Source organism: Hemitrygon akajei, chromosome 21 (assembly GCF_048418815.1).
Source record: "Hemitrygon akajei chromosome 21, sHemAka1.3, whole genome shotgun sequence".
In the NCBI taxonomy this organism is placed as follows: Eukaryota; Metazoa; Chordata; class Chondrichthyes; order Myliobatiformes; family Dasyatidae; genus Hemitrygon; species Hemitrygon akajei.
The window spans coordinates 29,073,402-29,088,693 of NC_133144.1; the positions used below are offsets into that span (position 1 = coordinate 29,073,402).

At 39.4% G+C, this 15,292-nt stretch overlaps 1 protein-coding gene across 6 annotated transcripts in view; it reads left to right on the forward strand.

Moving 5' to 3' along the window:
- Positions 1-15,292, forward strand: part of LOC140714179 (protein mono-ADP-ribosyltransferase PARP6) — a 157,881-nt gene that overhangs the window by 34,900 nt on the left and 107,689 nt on the right. For all 6 annotated transcript variants that reach the window (XM_073025057.1, XM_073025058.1, XM_073025060.1 and 3 more), the window contains exons 3-4: positions 254-370; positions 12,594-12,671. In XM_073025057.1, the coding sequence (XP_072881158.1) occupies positions 254-370; positions 12,594-12,671 (195 nt within the window). The remainder of the gene's footprint in view (positions 1-253; positions 371-12,593; positions 12,672-15,292) is intronic.

Consider the following 15,292-nt stretch of genomic DNA (forward strand, 5'->3'; position numbering starts at 1 on the left):
AGTCTATGTATATAAGCTAAGCAAATGTGTTTATATTAATTGTGTTTTATTGTGTTATTTATGATTATTGCATTTTCTTACTGCATCAGATCTGGAGTACTAATAGTTTCATTTTCCTTTACCCTTGCGGAATGAAGAATAATAATAAACAATTTTGAATCTTGATGTTTTAATACCATTTTGTTGTATTTTTTTAAGTTGGTATAGAAGTGGATGTACTTGTATATTGAAATCTCTGCTGGTTTCACTTCAGGCTGGGAACAGTTCAGAACGAGGTGCAGCGTGTCTCACAAGGCTTTCCCCAGTGGTCTGGCATTTCCCTCACTCCAGCCTAAAAGGGTGGTCAGGTGGCAACCAAGGCTGTCAACAGGTGAGATCCGATCAAGAACTGAAGTACTTAATACGATCTAGTCACTCCATTCTAGGAAGGCTGTTGAGGCTTCAGAGAGGGTGCAGAAGAGGTTTGCCAGGATGCTGCCTGGATTAGGGTCTGTTTACTATAAAGGGAGATTGAACAAATATGGGTTGCTGTTTTCTGGACTGGTGGAAGCTGAGAGGTGATCTGATAGAGGTTTATAAGATTATGAGACGCATAAATAGAGAGAAAGTATCTTTTTTTCCCAGGGTTAAAATGCTTCAGACTAGAGGGCATGAATTTAAAGTGAGAGGGGGTAATTTCAAAGGAGATGTGAGGGGCAAGTTACTTAGATGGAGAATGGTGGGTGCCTGGAATGCACTGCCTGGGGTGATGGTAATGCAGATACGTTGGGGACGTTTAAGAGACATTTGGATAGACACATGAATGCGAGGAAATGGAGGATTTAGACATCGTGTAGGAAGAAATGATTAGGTGGCCATTTGATCACTAATTTAATTGGTTCAGCACAACATTGAGGGATGAAGGGCCTTCTCCTGTGCTGTACTGTTCTATAATCTATGTTTTATGTTCTAACTGCAACTCTCTCCAAGCTGCTCATTATTGCATGGAAATTTTGATTCTTGTTAAAATTTGCTTAACACTGTTGCGCTGAACTGCAGGTGTCTCACTGTTCGAAGGACCCTGGTTCCATGCTGACCTTGGCAATTGCATCTTTTTGCCCACGTAACTCATAGATGCTCCAGTTTCTTCCCAGATTCCAAACATCACTTGAGTTGTTAGGTTAATTAGCTGCTGTAAAGTGCCAGGTATAAGACCGTGAGATTGTAAGATGTAGGAACAGCTTTAGGCCACTTGGCCCATTAGGTCTGCTCCACCATTTGATCATGTCTGATTTATATTCCCTCTATAATTGTAAAAGTATCTTCTGCATTCTGTTTTCCATTTTGCTACTCTACTTATGTGAGGCACAGTCTGTCAAAACAACATGCAAGCTAAAGCTCTTCATTCTATCTTGCTATCTGCAACAATAATAGCACAATTCCATAAGACCATCAGACATTGCAGCAGATTTAACCCACTTGGCCCATTAGGTGTGCACTGGTAATCAATCATGGCTAGTTTATTTTCCTCCACGACCCCATTCCCCTGCCTCCTCCCCATAACCTTTGAAACCCTTACTAATTTAAAAACCTGTCAACCTCTGCTTTAGATATACCCAGTAACTTGGCCTCCACTGAATTCCACAGATTCACCATCTGCTGGCTAAAGATATCCTTCCTCCTTCTGTACTAAAGGGACATTCTCCTATTCTGAGTCTGTGCCCTCTAATCCTAGACTCTGCTGTAACGGAAACATCCTCTCCATGTCCACGCTATTTAGGCTTTCAATATTTGGTGGGTGTTAGCAAGATAAATCGAAGGGAAGTTGATGGACATTTGAGAGAAAAGGTTGCAAGCACACAGGGAAATAAGGAATGGGAGAATGGACTTGTGGGGATAGCTGTCTCATGATTAATAAGTATGATGGGCTGAATAGCCTCTTCCTGTATCATTAGCTGTGTATAACACAACTATATTTCTTCTATTTTCTGTCATTAATATCTAACTAGTTTCTTTTTCAAAATCCTGCTTGCCCACAGCCAACCAACGCCTAGAAATTGGATTCTACACAATTTTTTAAAAAATTGGCACCTTGTTTATTAATATTAGTTTATTATTGTCACATGTTCCAAGATACAGTGAAATTCTTATCTTGCATTCTGTTCATACAGATCAAATTATTACACAGTACATTGAACTAGAACAAGGTAAAGCAATAACAATGCTGAATAAAGTGTGAAAGCTACAGTGAAAGTCCAGTGCAACTAAGCTATAAAATGCAGGATCATAGATTGATCCTAGATTGTCAGGCCAAGAATCCATCTTGTCTTTCAAGAGGTCCATTCAAAAGTCTGATGACAGTAGCACTGAAATCTTCCATTCTTAGTATGTGCTTTCCAACTTTTGTATCTTTTGCCCAATCGGAGGAGGAGGAGGAGAAGAAGGAATGTCCAGGGTAGGTGGGGTCTTTGTTATGCTTGCTTCTTTACTGAGGGAGCAAGAAGTATAGACGGAATCCACAGAGGGGAGGCTGGTTCCTCTAATATGCTGGGGCTGTGTCTATAACTCTGCAGTTTCTTGCGGTCACATGCACAGCAGTTGCCATACCAAGCCATTATGCATTCAGATACAATACTTTCTATGGTGCACCAATAAAAATTGGCAAGTATTGCTGGGGACATGCTGAATTTCTTTAGCCTCCTGGGAGTGTAAAGGTATTGGTGAGCTTACATGGCCGTGATATCAATGGAGTTGGTTCAAGACAGTCTACAGGTGGCCTTTACACTTAGGAACATGAAGCTCCCAACACTGTTCATGTAGACAGGAACATATACACCACCTCCCTTTCTGAAGACAATGACCAGCTCTTTTGTTTTCTTGATGTTGAGGGAAAGGTTGTCATGTCACCAGGTCACTATCTCCCTTCTGTACTCTGACTCATCATTATTTGAAATGCGGCCTCCTCCAACGGTATCATCTGCAAACTTGAAGATAGACTTGGAGTGGAATATAGCCATGCAGATTCAGCCTTAATCCTAAATCAGGGAACTCACTAACAAGTGTTAAATTAGTTGAAGTGCCCCTTTGAAAAGTGACTAGGCTGCTTTTGCCCAATTTTGGATCATTTGTTCATGGCCTGTGTAGCTTCTAACATTCGCCATCATATCGAAGCTGTGTAGGATCATGGAAAGTGAGTCAGTCTTGAATCTCCTTATATACACTGTAAACGTTCTAAAGGCTGGCATGGGGAGATGGAAACGTGCAGGGGTGATGAATGCCTTTGCCATATCACACACTTCTATCCACTACTTTAAGTGCATCTTCTAAGTCAGTTCCCTTGGTTAGTAGTAAGGGTCCATGGCATATAAAAAAAATTGGAACCCATGTTCTAAGTGGCCACAAACCAGAAGTCAAAGATGTTTAGAGCGATGGGTTACTCAACATAGAGAGACAAGTCAGTCAGTTGAAACTTGGGGGTGGGGGGGTGGGTGTAAAATACCTATATTGCACTTTAATTTATGTGTGCTTGGCAACTTAGAGTAAGATAGTGTTCTTGTTTACTGTGAGTTAAAAACACAGCTAATAAGCTGAAGGTTTAAATTATTAGGACTTCCGGTCAAGATGGCAATGGTTCAGTCGCTTAAAACTATCACTCCATTTTATTTCTTGTCTCCGCACTTCTTCTCTCCTTTTTTTTTACTCCAGATCATTAAATTTTTTATTCTCCTTCCTGCCTGCATATATGCCTGTCTTATAATGGCTTCAAAGCTCACGAAATTGGGGAAAAAAGTTTCAGCAACTGGTTCCTCAGCCATGATTGTCTCCATTTTGGAACAGCACCGACATGATATAATATCTGAATTTAAGTTTTCTTTCAGTTCGTTGGTGTCTAAATTGGATCAAATTCATTCCAAAGTGGAGGCTCATGCCGAACGTCTTTATCATCTTGCTTTCGCTACCGATGATTTAGAATGTCTTTTTCACAATTTGGAAGCCGTTTGTTCCAGCTTGAAAGAACATAACAGCAAGTTAACATCCAAAGTCACTGACCTGGAAAGTTGGAGCAGACATCATAATCTATGAATCCTCGACTTTCCAGAGGCTATCGAACGTGGATCTCCTGTTGAATTTTTTTCTACTGTACTCAGTGAGACTTTTGGGAAAGACATTCTTCCGACCCCACCTGAGTTAGACAGAGCACACTGCACCTTCGCGCCTAAGGCGGAGTTGGGCCATAGGCCACCTCCAGTAATTTTGTGTTTCCATTGTTATAAGGTGAAAGACCTTTTGATTATGGAGGCACGTCAGAGAGGAAAGTTGGATTACAAGGGTCATTCTATTCGTATTGTTGAGCATTACGCTCCACAAGTTCTGAGCCTTCGTGCCAAGTATAAGGGAGTTATGAAAGAGTTTTATAATTGGGGATTCAGGCCTTCTCTGCATTTTCTAGCTCATCTCCGAATAACTCTTAGTACTGGAGACAAAAAGTGGTTTAATTCAGTTACAGAAGCTCAGAAATTTATCGAAAGTCTTCCTGTCACTTCGACTTCCTCAGACTCGGTCTGATTAATTAAAATGGCACATAAGTACTTTTTTTTTCTTGAACGCTCTTTTTTAAGCCAGTGAATTTTCTTCATAGTTTTTCGTGGGTAGGTTACTGTGGATTGTTACTTCGAGTTAAGTCTAATACTTTTTGGTGGAATCGTTTTTCTTTTCTTGTATAATTTTAATTCGTAGTGCGTAAGTTTTCTGGTTTTTGAATTGTTACCTGAATGGAGCTTATGATGATGTTAAGAAACTGGAAGTTGGTTTTTGGGGTGGTTATCTTCTGAAGAGCTTGCTGCTGATTTTTGGTAGCTTTCTTGTCATGGGATTTGAGGGAGGGGGGAAGGATCTCTATTGCCATTAGCATCTTTAAAACCTTTAGTTATTTTTTGTTATTCAGGACATATTTTTGGCCTGATTCTATTGTTTTATACTTTTGCACCAAAGCTGTTGTTTAAAAGTTTGATTTTGTTTATGCCTATTACCCTCTATGTTTTTTTAAATGATAATGGTTATTCCGTTGAATTTTATAAGCTGGAATGTTAAGGGATTGAACCATCCTGTTAAAAGAAGGAAGGTGTTTTCACATCTTAAGCAGCTTAAAGCTGCAATTGCTTTTTTTGCAAGAAACACATATTCATAGTTCTGCTAATTCTCGTCTCATGTCAAGGTGGGTTGGTCAGCACTTCCATTCTACCTTTCCGGCTAAAGCCAGGGGGGTCTCAGTACTTATTAGTCAAAATGTTCCCTTTGAGCTTCACAACACAGTATCTGATACAAATGGTTGTTTTATTATTGTCTCTGGGAAATTGTATAATACTAGGGTAGTCTTGGCTAACCTGAATGCTCCCAATTCAGATGATATGGAGTTTTTTGATCATTTTTTTTCTCTTTATTGCCTGATATGAGTTTATATTTTATATGATTTTAATTGTTGGTTAGATCCAGTTTTGGATCAATCATCCTCTGTTCCTAGACTACCAAGTAAATCTGCTTTATCAATTTGGTCCTTCCTTTGTAACTATGGTATCTCTGGCGTGTGGCATTTTTTCCATCCAAGTGAGAGAGATTATTCTTTTTTTTCACATGTCCATCATACTTTTACTAGAATTGATTATTTTTTAATTGATGACCTGCTGATTCCATCTGTTTGCTCTTGTGATTATCAGAGTATATTGATTTTGGATCATGCCCCAGTTACCCTGTCTATAATTTTTCCTGGTTTCCCTCAAATAAATAAACATTGGTGTTTTAATCGGACTTAGTTGTCAGATAATGATTTTGTAAAATTTATGAAGGACCAGACAACTTTTTTTAAAATACTATTATGTCATCTGAAATCTCATCTCTGGTTGTCTGGGATGCCATGAAAGCATATCTGAGGGGTCAAATAATTTCATGTACTGCGAATCTGAAAAGAAAGACCTATTCAGAGTGATTAGGTTTGGTCAGTCAAATTAAAGCAACAGACCAACTACATGCCCAGACCAAAAATCCAGAACTGTACAAGAAGCAAGTGGAACTTCAAACTAAATTTGACCTTATTTCCACTCACCCAGTTGAACGGCAACTTCTCGAAAGTAAGAGCCGGTTTTATATTCATGGTGATAAATCTGGTAAATATTTTGTCAACCAATTAAGACGCTTTAGAGCTAAACAACAAATTACAAAAATTCAAATGGGGAAAGGGAACATCACTTTGAATCATTCTGAAATTAATGACATATTCAAGAATTATCATTTTTGACTCTATACCTCAATCTTTAAATGATAGTATTTCTGCTAAGCATTTCTTAAATAGTTTAAATATTCCTTTTATAAATCATTGTCCTCACTGCTTTTGCCTCAGTTATTCTTAGTTTTATCTGATTCATTTAAACATTGTAAATTGCCAGCATCATTTAATGAGGCAAGTATCATTCTTTTAGGTAAAGATCCAACAGAGTGCTCTTCGTATAGGCCAATTTCTTTGTTAAATGTTGTTGTTAAAGTTTTGGCTTGTAGATTGGAGAACATTGTACCCTCATTATTTCTGAAGATCAAAGTGGTTTTATTAAAAATCGCCTCCCTTTTTCTAATATATGACGTCTATTAAATATCTTATATTCACCCTCAACTGGGATTCTTGAATGTGTCATTTCTCTTGATGTGCAGTGGAATTATCTTTATGCGGTTTTAGAAAAATTTGATTTTGGGCAAAGTTTTATTACATGGATTAAATTGCAATATTCATGTCCCACTGCTTCTGTTTTGGCTAACTCTCAGCAATCCCAGCCCTTTAGTCTTAAACGTGGCACCTGACAAGGGTGTCCCTTAAGTCTCTTACTTTTTGATCTGGCCTTGGAGCCACTGGCAATTGCATTTCATAGCTGTGCTGAATTGATGGGGATTATGGGGATTGGGGGGGGGGGGGATGTTGAGCATAAAGTTTCTCTTTATGCCAATGATCTTTTACTTTTTATATCAAATCCGACTACTTCCTTACCCCCAATGTTTTTACATCTTAATAAATTTAGCCAGCTTTCCGGGTACAAACTTTACTAACATAAGAGCGAACTCTTTCCAATTAATGGAGAAGCACATATATTAGAATTTCTTGACCTCCATTTTAAAGTAGTAAATAATAAATTTACTTACCTCGGCATTATAGTAACAAGGAACTTTAAGAGTCTTTTTTGAGAAAATTTTACTAATCCTTTAAATTCTACAAAACAGAGTTTGGCACAGTGGTAACCCCTGTCCATGTCTCTGGTAGGTCAAATTAATGTTGTTAAAATGTATATCCTTCCTAAATTTTTATACTTATTTCAATCTTTACCAATTTTTATTTCTAAAGCTTTTATTGATTTATTAGATTCTATTATTTTGTCCTATCTATGGAAGGGAAAACGTTCCAGACTTAATAAAGTTCACCTTCAAAATCCCAAAAGGGAAGGTGGTATGGCCTTGCCCAATTTTCGTTTATATTACTGGGTAGCCAATATTCATTGTCTTACTTTTTGGTCTTTCTTTCATAATCAGCCTGACTGCCCAAAATGGGTGGCAATGGAGTTGAATTCCAGTAAGGATTTTTCCTTTTCTGCACTTCTTGAATCCACACTTCCTTGTCATTTGCCTAGACTAATTGTTAATCCTCTTATTAGACATACTTTGAGAATATGGCTCAGTTCAAAAAATATAATGGCCTTCACTGTTTCTCTCCTTCAGCTCCTATTTTACATAACCATCTTTTTCGACCTTCTATGCAAGACTTAACATTTCATGACTGGTACAGAAAGGGCATTAGGCGCTTTGAAGCTCTTTTCATTGACAATGGTTTTGCAACTTTTGAACAACTGTCTGCAAAGTTTAACCTATCTAATACTCATTTCTTTAGACATCTTCAAATTAGACATTTTATTAACTCTTTAATATCAAACTTTCCTGAGATGCCTGAGAAAAATGTTGTGGACTTGTTTCTTTGTATAAACCCATTGGGCAAAGGTTTAATATCTACTATTCGTGATAAGTTAGTAACCTTGAGGTGTGCCCCCTTCGATAAAATCAGAACTGCCTGGGAGTATTGTTCCTGTTAGGTTGAAAGGAAAGGTTAAAAGTTTGAGAGAGCCATGGTTTTCAAGGGATATTGGAAACTTGGTTCGGGAAAAGAGAAATATCTACAATAAATATAGGCAGCATGGAGTAAATGAGGAGCTTGAGGAATATAAAGAATGTAAGAAGAATCTTAAGAAAGAAATTAGAAAAACTAAAAGAAGATGCGAGGTTGCTTTGGCAAGTAAGGTGAAAATAAATCCAAAGGGTTTCTACAGTTATATTAATAGCAAAAGGATAGTGAGGGATAAAATCGGTCCCTTAGAGAATCAGAATGGACAGCTATGTGTGGAGCCAAAAGAGATGGGGGAGATTTTGAACAATTTCTTTTTTTCAGTATTGACTAAGGAGAAGGATATTGAATTATGTAAGGTAAGGAAAACAAGTAGGGAAGTTATGGAAAATATGATGATTGAAGAGGAGGAAATACTGGCGCCTTTAAGGAATATAAAAGTGGATAAATCTCTGGATCCTGACAGGATATGCCCTAGGACGTAGAGGGAAGATAGTGTTGAAATAGCAGGGGCTCTGACAGAAATATTTCAAATGTCGTTAGAAATGGGGATGGTGTTGGAGGATTGGCATATTGCTCATGTTGTCCATTGTTTAAAAAGGGTTCTAAGAGTAAACCTAGCAATTATAGGCCTGTAAGTTTGACGTCAGTGGTGGGTAAATTAATGAAAAGTATTCTTAGTGATGGTATATATAATTATCTGGTTAGACAGGATCTAATTAGGAACAGTCAACATGGATTTGTGCGTGGAAGAGCATGTTTGAAAAATCTTACTGAATTTTTTGAAGAGGTTACTAGGAAAGTCGATGAGGGTAAAGCAGCGGATGTTGTCTATATGGACTTCAGCAAGGCCTTTGACAAGGTTCCACACGGAAGGTTAGTTAGGAAGGTTCAATAGTTAGGTATTAATATTGAAATAGTAAAATGGATTCAACAGTGGCTGGATGGGAGATGCCAGAGAGTAGTGGTGGATAACTGTTTGTCAGGTTGGAAGCTGGGGACTAGTGGTGTGCCTCAGGGATCTGTACTGGGTCCAATGTTGTTTGTCATATACATTAATGATCTGGATGATGGGGTGGTAAATTGGATTAGTAAGTATGCAGATGATACTTAGATAGGTGGCATTGTTGATAATGAAGTAAGTTTTCAAAGCTTGCAGAGAGATTTAGGCCAGTTAGAAGAGTGGGCTGAAAGATGGCAGATGGAGTTTAATGCTGATTAGTTTGAGGTGCTACAGTTTGGTAGGATTGATCAAAATAGGACATAAATGGTAGGGCATTGAAGAATACAGTAGAACAGAGTGATCTAGGAATAATGGTGCATAGTTCCCTGAAGGTGGAATCTCATGTGGATAGGGTGATGAAGAAAGCTTTTGGTATGCTGGTCTTTATAAATCAGAGCATTGAGTATAGGAGTTGGGATGCAATGTTAAAATTGTACAAGGCATTGGTAAGGCCAAATTTGGAGTATTGTGTACAGTTCTGGTTGCCGAATTATAGGAAAGATGTCAACAAAATAGAGAGAGTACAGAGAAGATTTACTAGAATGTTACCTGGATTTCAGCACCTAAGTTACAGAGAAAGTTAGGTCTTTATTCTTTGGAGCATAGAAGGTTGAGGGGGGACTTGATAGAGGTATTTAAAATTATGAGGGGGATAGATAGAGTTGACATGGATAGGCTTTTTCCATTAGTGTAGGGGAGATTCAAACAAGAGGACATGAGTTGAGAGTTAGGGGGCAAAGGTTTAGGGGTAACACGAGGGGGAACTTCTTTACTCAGAGAGTAGTTGTGTGGAACGACCTTCCAGTAGAAGTGGTAGAGGCAGGTTCGATATTGTCATTTAAAGTAAAATTGGATAGGTATATAGACAGGAAAGGAATGGAGGGTTATGGGCTGAGTGCAGGGGGTTGGTGGGACTAGGTGAGTGTAAGCGTTCGACATGGACTAGAAGGGCCAAGATGGCCTGTTTCCATGCTGTAATTGTTATATGTTTATATGGTTATATGATTTAAATGTTTCTCTCTCTGATGAGGTTTGAGATTCAATTCTTGAATCAGTTAGCTCAACCTCTTTATGTGCTCGCCACTGCCTTCTGCAGTTCAAAGTTGTACAAAGGGCTCATACGTCTAAAACTAAATTATCGCGGTTTTATCCTGATATTAGTCCCTTTTCTGATAAGTGTAAAGGGGGCGAGACTTCTCTTATTCATATGTTTTGGGCCTGTTTGGAGAAATTTTGAAGATTTTTTAAAACTTTATTCATATTCTTAATTGTCATTTAGAACCTAAGCCTTTAATTGCTCTTTTTGGCACCCTTGGGTGAAGTTGACATGCATTTGAGTCGAACATTATCTTTTGCATTGCTTTTGGCTAAGTTCTTCTTAGGTAGAGAGATGTTTCCCCACCCACTCATGTTCAATGGCTTAGAGACATTATGTCCTGCTTAGACCTTGAAAAGATTTATTATTCACTTCTTAATTCGGACATAAAGTTTCATAAAGTGTGGGGACCTTTTCTTGAATACTTTCACAATTCCTCTTTAGATTAAAGGTTTGTCCTTTTTTTGTATTACAATCCCTTACTTTCAGCTTTTTTTTCTGGTTAAGTTTTACGTTTTTTTCTGATGTGAGATACATTATAGTTTAGGGAGTAGGCATTATACTTTTTTATATTTACAGCTCTGTGGTAACGAACGCTCTGATTAACTTTTCTTTACATTGCAATGGTTGGCTTGGAGTTTTGTAGTGGGAGGGTGGGGAGGATACTAACTTCATATGATTTAATTTTAGGTGCTTTTTCTGTATTGTTATGAATTGTATGTTAAACACGTTTGTTTTGCACTGTATAAATCTCCATTTTTTGGGTTTTTTTCTGTTGTAGAAATTTATTAAAAAAAAATAATAGAAAAAGTATTAATGGATGCCACACATATTGCCAATGAGGTCAACACATGAGATGCTGGAAGAACTCCGCAGGGCAAGCAGCATCTATGGAGGGAAATAGACAGTTGATGGTTTTGGTGGAGATCCATCCAGATGATGCGTCTCTTCCTACTTTCTTTTCTACCATGGTTCATTGTCCTCTCCTGTTAGATTTGTTCTTTTACAGCTCTTTGCTGCTTTCACCTATCGTCACCTGGCTTCTTACTCCATCTCCCCTCCTCACCCATTTACCTACCGTCCACCTCAGCTGAACTTACCTATAACTTGACAGCTTATACGTCTCATCCCCATCCCCCACCCTCCAACCTTTTCGTCTAGCTTCCATCCCTTCGTTTCCAGTCCTGATGAAGGGTCTTGACACAAAATGTTGACTGTTTATCCCCTCCATAGATGTTGCCTAATTTGCTGAATTCCTCCAGCATTTTATGGGCAGTATGTTGATCAAAATTTCCAGCACCTACAGAGTACTGGTGTTCCTTTCCCTCCACTGATGCTGCCTGACCTGCTGAGTTCCTCCAGCATTGCGTTTGCTCTTCTAGATTACAGCATCTGCAGGTCTCTAGTATCTCCTGGCCTTTGACTTGGGTATCAGAGGGATTTCCAAGTTGCCAGCTTATCTGTTTACTTGTGATAAGTTACTCAGTTGACCCAATGAGGTGACTCACGAAGAGTTTTGTCTATGAGTCAGGTCTCTAACTCTTGCACTCTCATTTCTGAGAAGAGAATTCAACTTCCCTTAAGCATTCAGCCATATCAGCCTCATGATGAAAGGGAACACATCTAGGACTAATCAATGGCACAGGGTCAAAATACTAGGCTATACTTCACTTCTTTTGTGTTATCCTCTTGATACTGAGTGGTTGAATATAAAAAAAAATCTAGTCTAGGCATTCAATACAGTATTTTTATCTTTCTTGGTTGTGCAGTTGTTTATTTTTAAGTGAAGAGCCCTGATGTTTTTATTAACCAACCTTACAGGTTGGCACAGTAGAGCCGCTGCTTCACAGTGCCAGAGACCCAGGTTTGGGTGCTGTCTATTTGGAGCTTAAACATTCTGCGACCACGTGGGTTTTCATTGGGTGCTCTGGTCTCCTCCCATATTCCAAAACATGCAGGTTGGTGGGTTAATTGGCCAATGCAAGTTGCCCCCAGAATGTAGGTAAGTGGTGGAATTGAAGGGAAGTTGATGGGAGTGTATGAAAGTAAAATTGGAGTATTGTAAATAAGGGGTTAGTGATCAGCATGGACTCAGTGGGCTGAAGGCCCTTTTTCTGTGCTCTTTGTCTCTTTCTCTCTAATGATTTCCAATTTGGTTCCCTCCATTTGGGAAAGTAGTCTAACCTCCCCATGCGCTTGATGTATCACTAGCCCTTTGGAAATGCAGTATGCTGGGGTCAAATAGTGTTTCACTATTTAAAGTGACTTCACACTCATGAACTTTAATATTTCTTGGTTTTTCCAGCTTTACCCTCATTGTTTATGTGCAATAAGACATTCTTTATGTATCTGTGACTTTCCTTTAGGACATCAAAGGCCAGTACTGGACCGATGAGGATTCTGATGGAGACAATGACTCTGACGAATTTCTGTATGGCGTGCAGGTAAGTAATTCCGTGGCACTGGTCATGTGATGATGAGTCTGCGGTGTACTGCTGACAACACCTAAAGTGAATTAATCACTGGAAAGGCACTGGGTTCACAGATGGCGAGGTGGATGTTTTAAAAAATACTCAGCTTCAAAGGGTGGTGGAAATCTATTCAATAATTTAAAAGGAAATCAGATATATGGGACCATACAACATAGGAGCAGAATTAGACAATTTGGCCCACTGAGTCTGCTCTGTCGCTGATATTTTTAACCACATTCTCCCTCCTTCTCCCTATTTTTTTAACCCCTTACCAATCAAGAACCAGATTATCTCTGCCTTAAATACATATAATGACTTGGCCTCCATAGTCCTCTGTGGCAATGAATTCCACAGATTCATCACTCTCTGGCTGAAGAAATTCCTTCTCAGCTCAGTTTTAATGAGATGTCCCTTTTATTTAGAGGTTGTGCCCTCAGATCTTAGACTCTCCTACTAATGGAAACATCCTTTCCATGTCCACTCTGTCCAAAACAATCCATGCCCAGAACACCTCACAATATTCCAAATGCAGTCCAACCAAAGCTTTAGCTTTTAATGTGCAAAGGAAGTCTTTGCTAGACTGCTGTAGAAAGAACGTCAATTAGTTGAGTTGATGCCAACAAGCCAGCTGAGTAATGAAAACATTAGATCTAGGAGCAGGAATGGCCACTTGGCCATTCAAGACTACTTTGAAATTCCTTAAGATCATGGCTGGTCTTCCATCTGAATTTTCCTGCACTATCCACAACACATCTCTTGATTCCATTTAAATGCAAAAATGTGTTAATCTTTGGTTTGAATGCAATCAGTGATGGAAGCTCCATACCCCTTTAAGGTTGAGAGTTCCAAAGGTTTATATCCCCAACATAGAAATAGTTCAGTGAATTGTAGTATTAAATGACCAATCCATTTTTCTGATACATAGAAAACCTACAGCACAATACAGGCCCTTCGGCCCACAAAGTTGTGCTGAACATGTCCTTACCTTAGAAATTACTAGGCTTACCTATAGCCCTCTATTTTACTAAGCTCCATGTACCTATCTAAAAGTATCTTAAAAGACCCTATCATATCTACCTCCACCACCGTTGCCGGCAGCCCATTCCACGCACTCACCACTCTCTGAGTAAAAAACTTACCCCTGACATCACTTCTGTACCTACTCCCCAGCACCTTAAACCTGTGTCCTCTTATGGCAACCATTTCAGCCCTGGGAAAAATCCTCTGACTATCCACATGATCAATGCCTCTCATCATCTTGTACGCCTCTATCAGATCACCTCTCATCCTCCTTTGCTTCAAGGAGAAAAGGCCGAGTTCACTCAACCGATTCTCATAAAGCATGCTCCCCAATCCAAGCAACATCCTTGTAAATCTCCTCTGCACCATTTCTATGGCTTCCACGTCCTTCCTGTAGTGAGGTGACTAGAACTGAGCACAGTACTCAAAGTGGGGTCTGACCATGGTCGTATATAGCTGCAACATTACCTCTTGGCTCCTAAATTCAATTCCACGATTGATGAAGGCCAATACACCATACACCTTCTTAACCACAGAGTCAACCTGCGCAGCCTGAGCATCCTATGGACTCGGAACGCAAGATCCCTCTGATCCTCCACACTGCCAAGAGTCTTACCATTAATACTTTATTCTGCCATCATATTTAACCTACCAAAATGAACCACTTCACACTTATCTGGGTTGAACTCCACCTGCCACTTCTCAGCCCAGTTTTGCATCCTATCAATGTTCCTCTGTAATCTCTGACAGCCCTCCACACTATCTACAACATCCCCAACCTTTGTGTCATCAGTGAATTTACTAACCCATCCCTCCACTTCCTCATCCAGGTCATTTATAAAAATCACGAAGAGTAAGGGTCCCAGAACAGATCCCTGAGGCACTCCACTGGTGACCGACCTCCATGCAGAATATGACCCGTCTAGAACCACTCTTTGCCTTCTGTGGGCAAGCCAGTTCTGGATCCACAAAGTAATGTCCCCTTGGATCCCATGCCTCCTTACTCTCTCGATAAGCCTTGCATGGGGTACCTTTTCAAATGCACCACTTGTAATCTCTTCAGCTGTGCGAAACGCCCACTGTGTTGACTACAATCAGTCAGAATGTCTTGTTCTGTGACGTTTGATGCTATGACAAATGCAAAAGCTGTCCACCAACGTCTTTGAAATTGCACTGTGCTGCAGCGGGTAGTACTGCTGCCTCACTGCTCCAGTGGCCTGAATTGGATCCTGACTTCCAATTCTGTCAGCACAGCATTTGCACATTTCTCTCTTGACTCCATGGTTCCCCCCAGTGCTTCATTTTCCTCCCACATCCCAGTAATCTGCTGGTTGATAGGTTAATAGCCTTCTTAAACTATGCCTGGCACAGAGGGTGAGTTGATAAAATCTTAATTGGAAATTTCCAAAGCAGAATCAGGTTTATTAACACTGATATACATCATGAAACTTGTTTTGTGGCTGAAATACACTGCAAAACATAAAATTACTAGAAGTTACAATACATAAAATAGTGCAAAAGGGGAATAGTGTGGTAGTGTTTGTGGACCATTCAAAACTCTGATGACAGAGGTC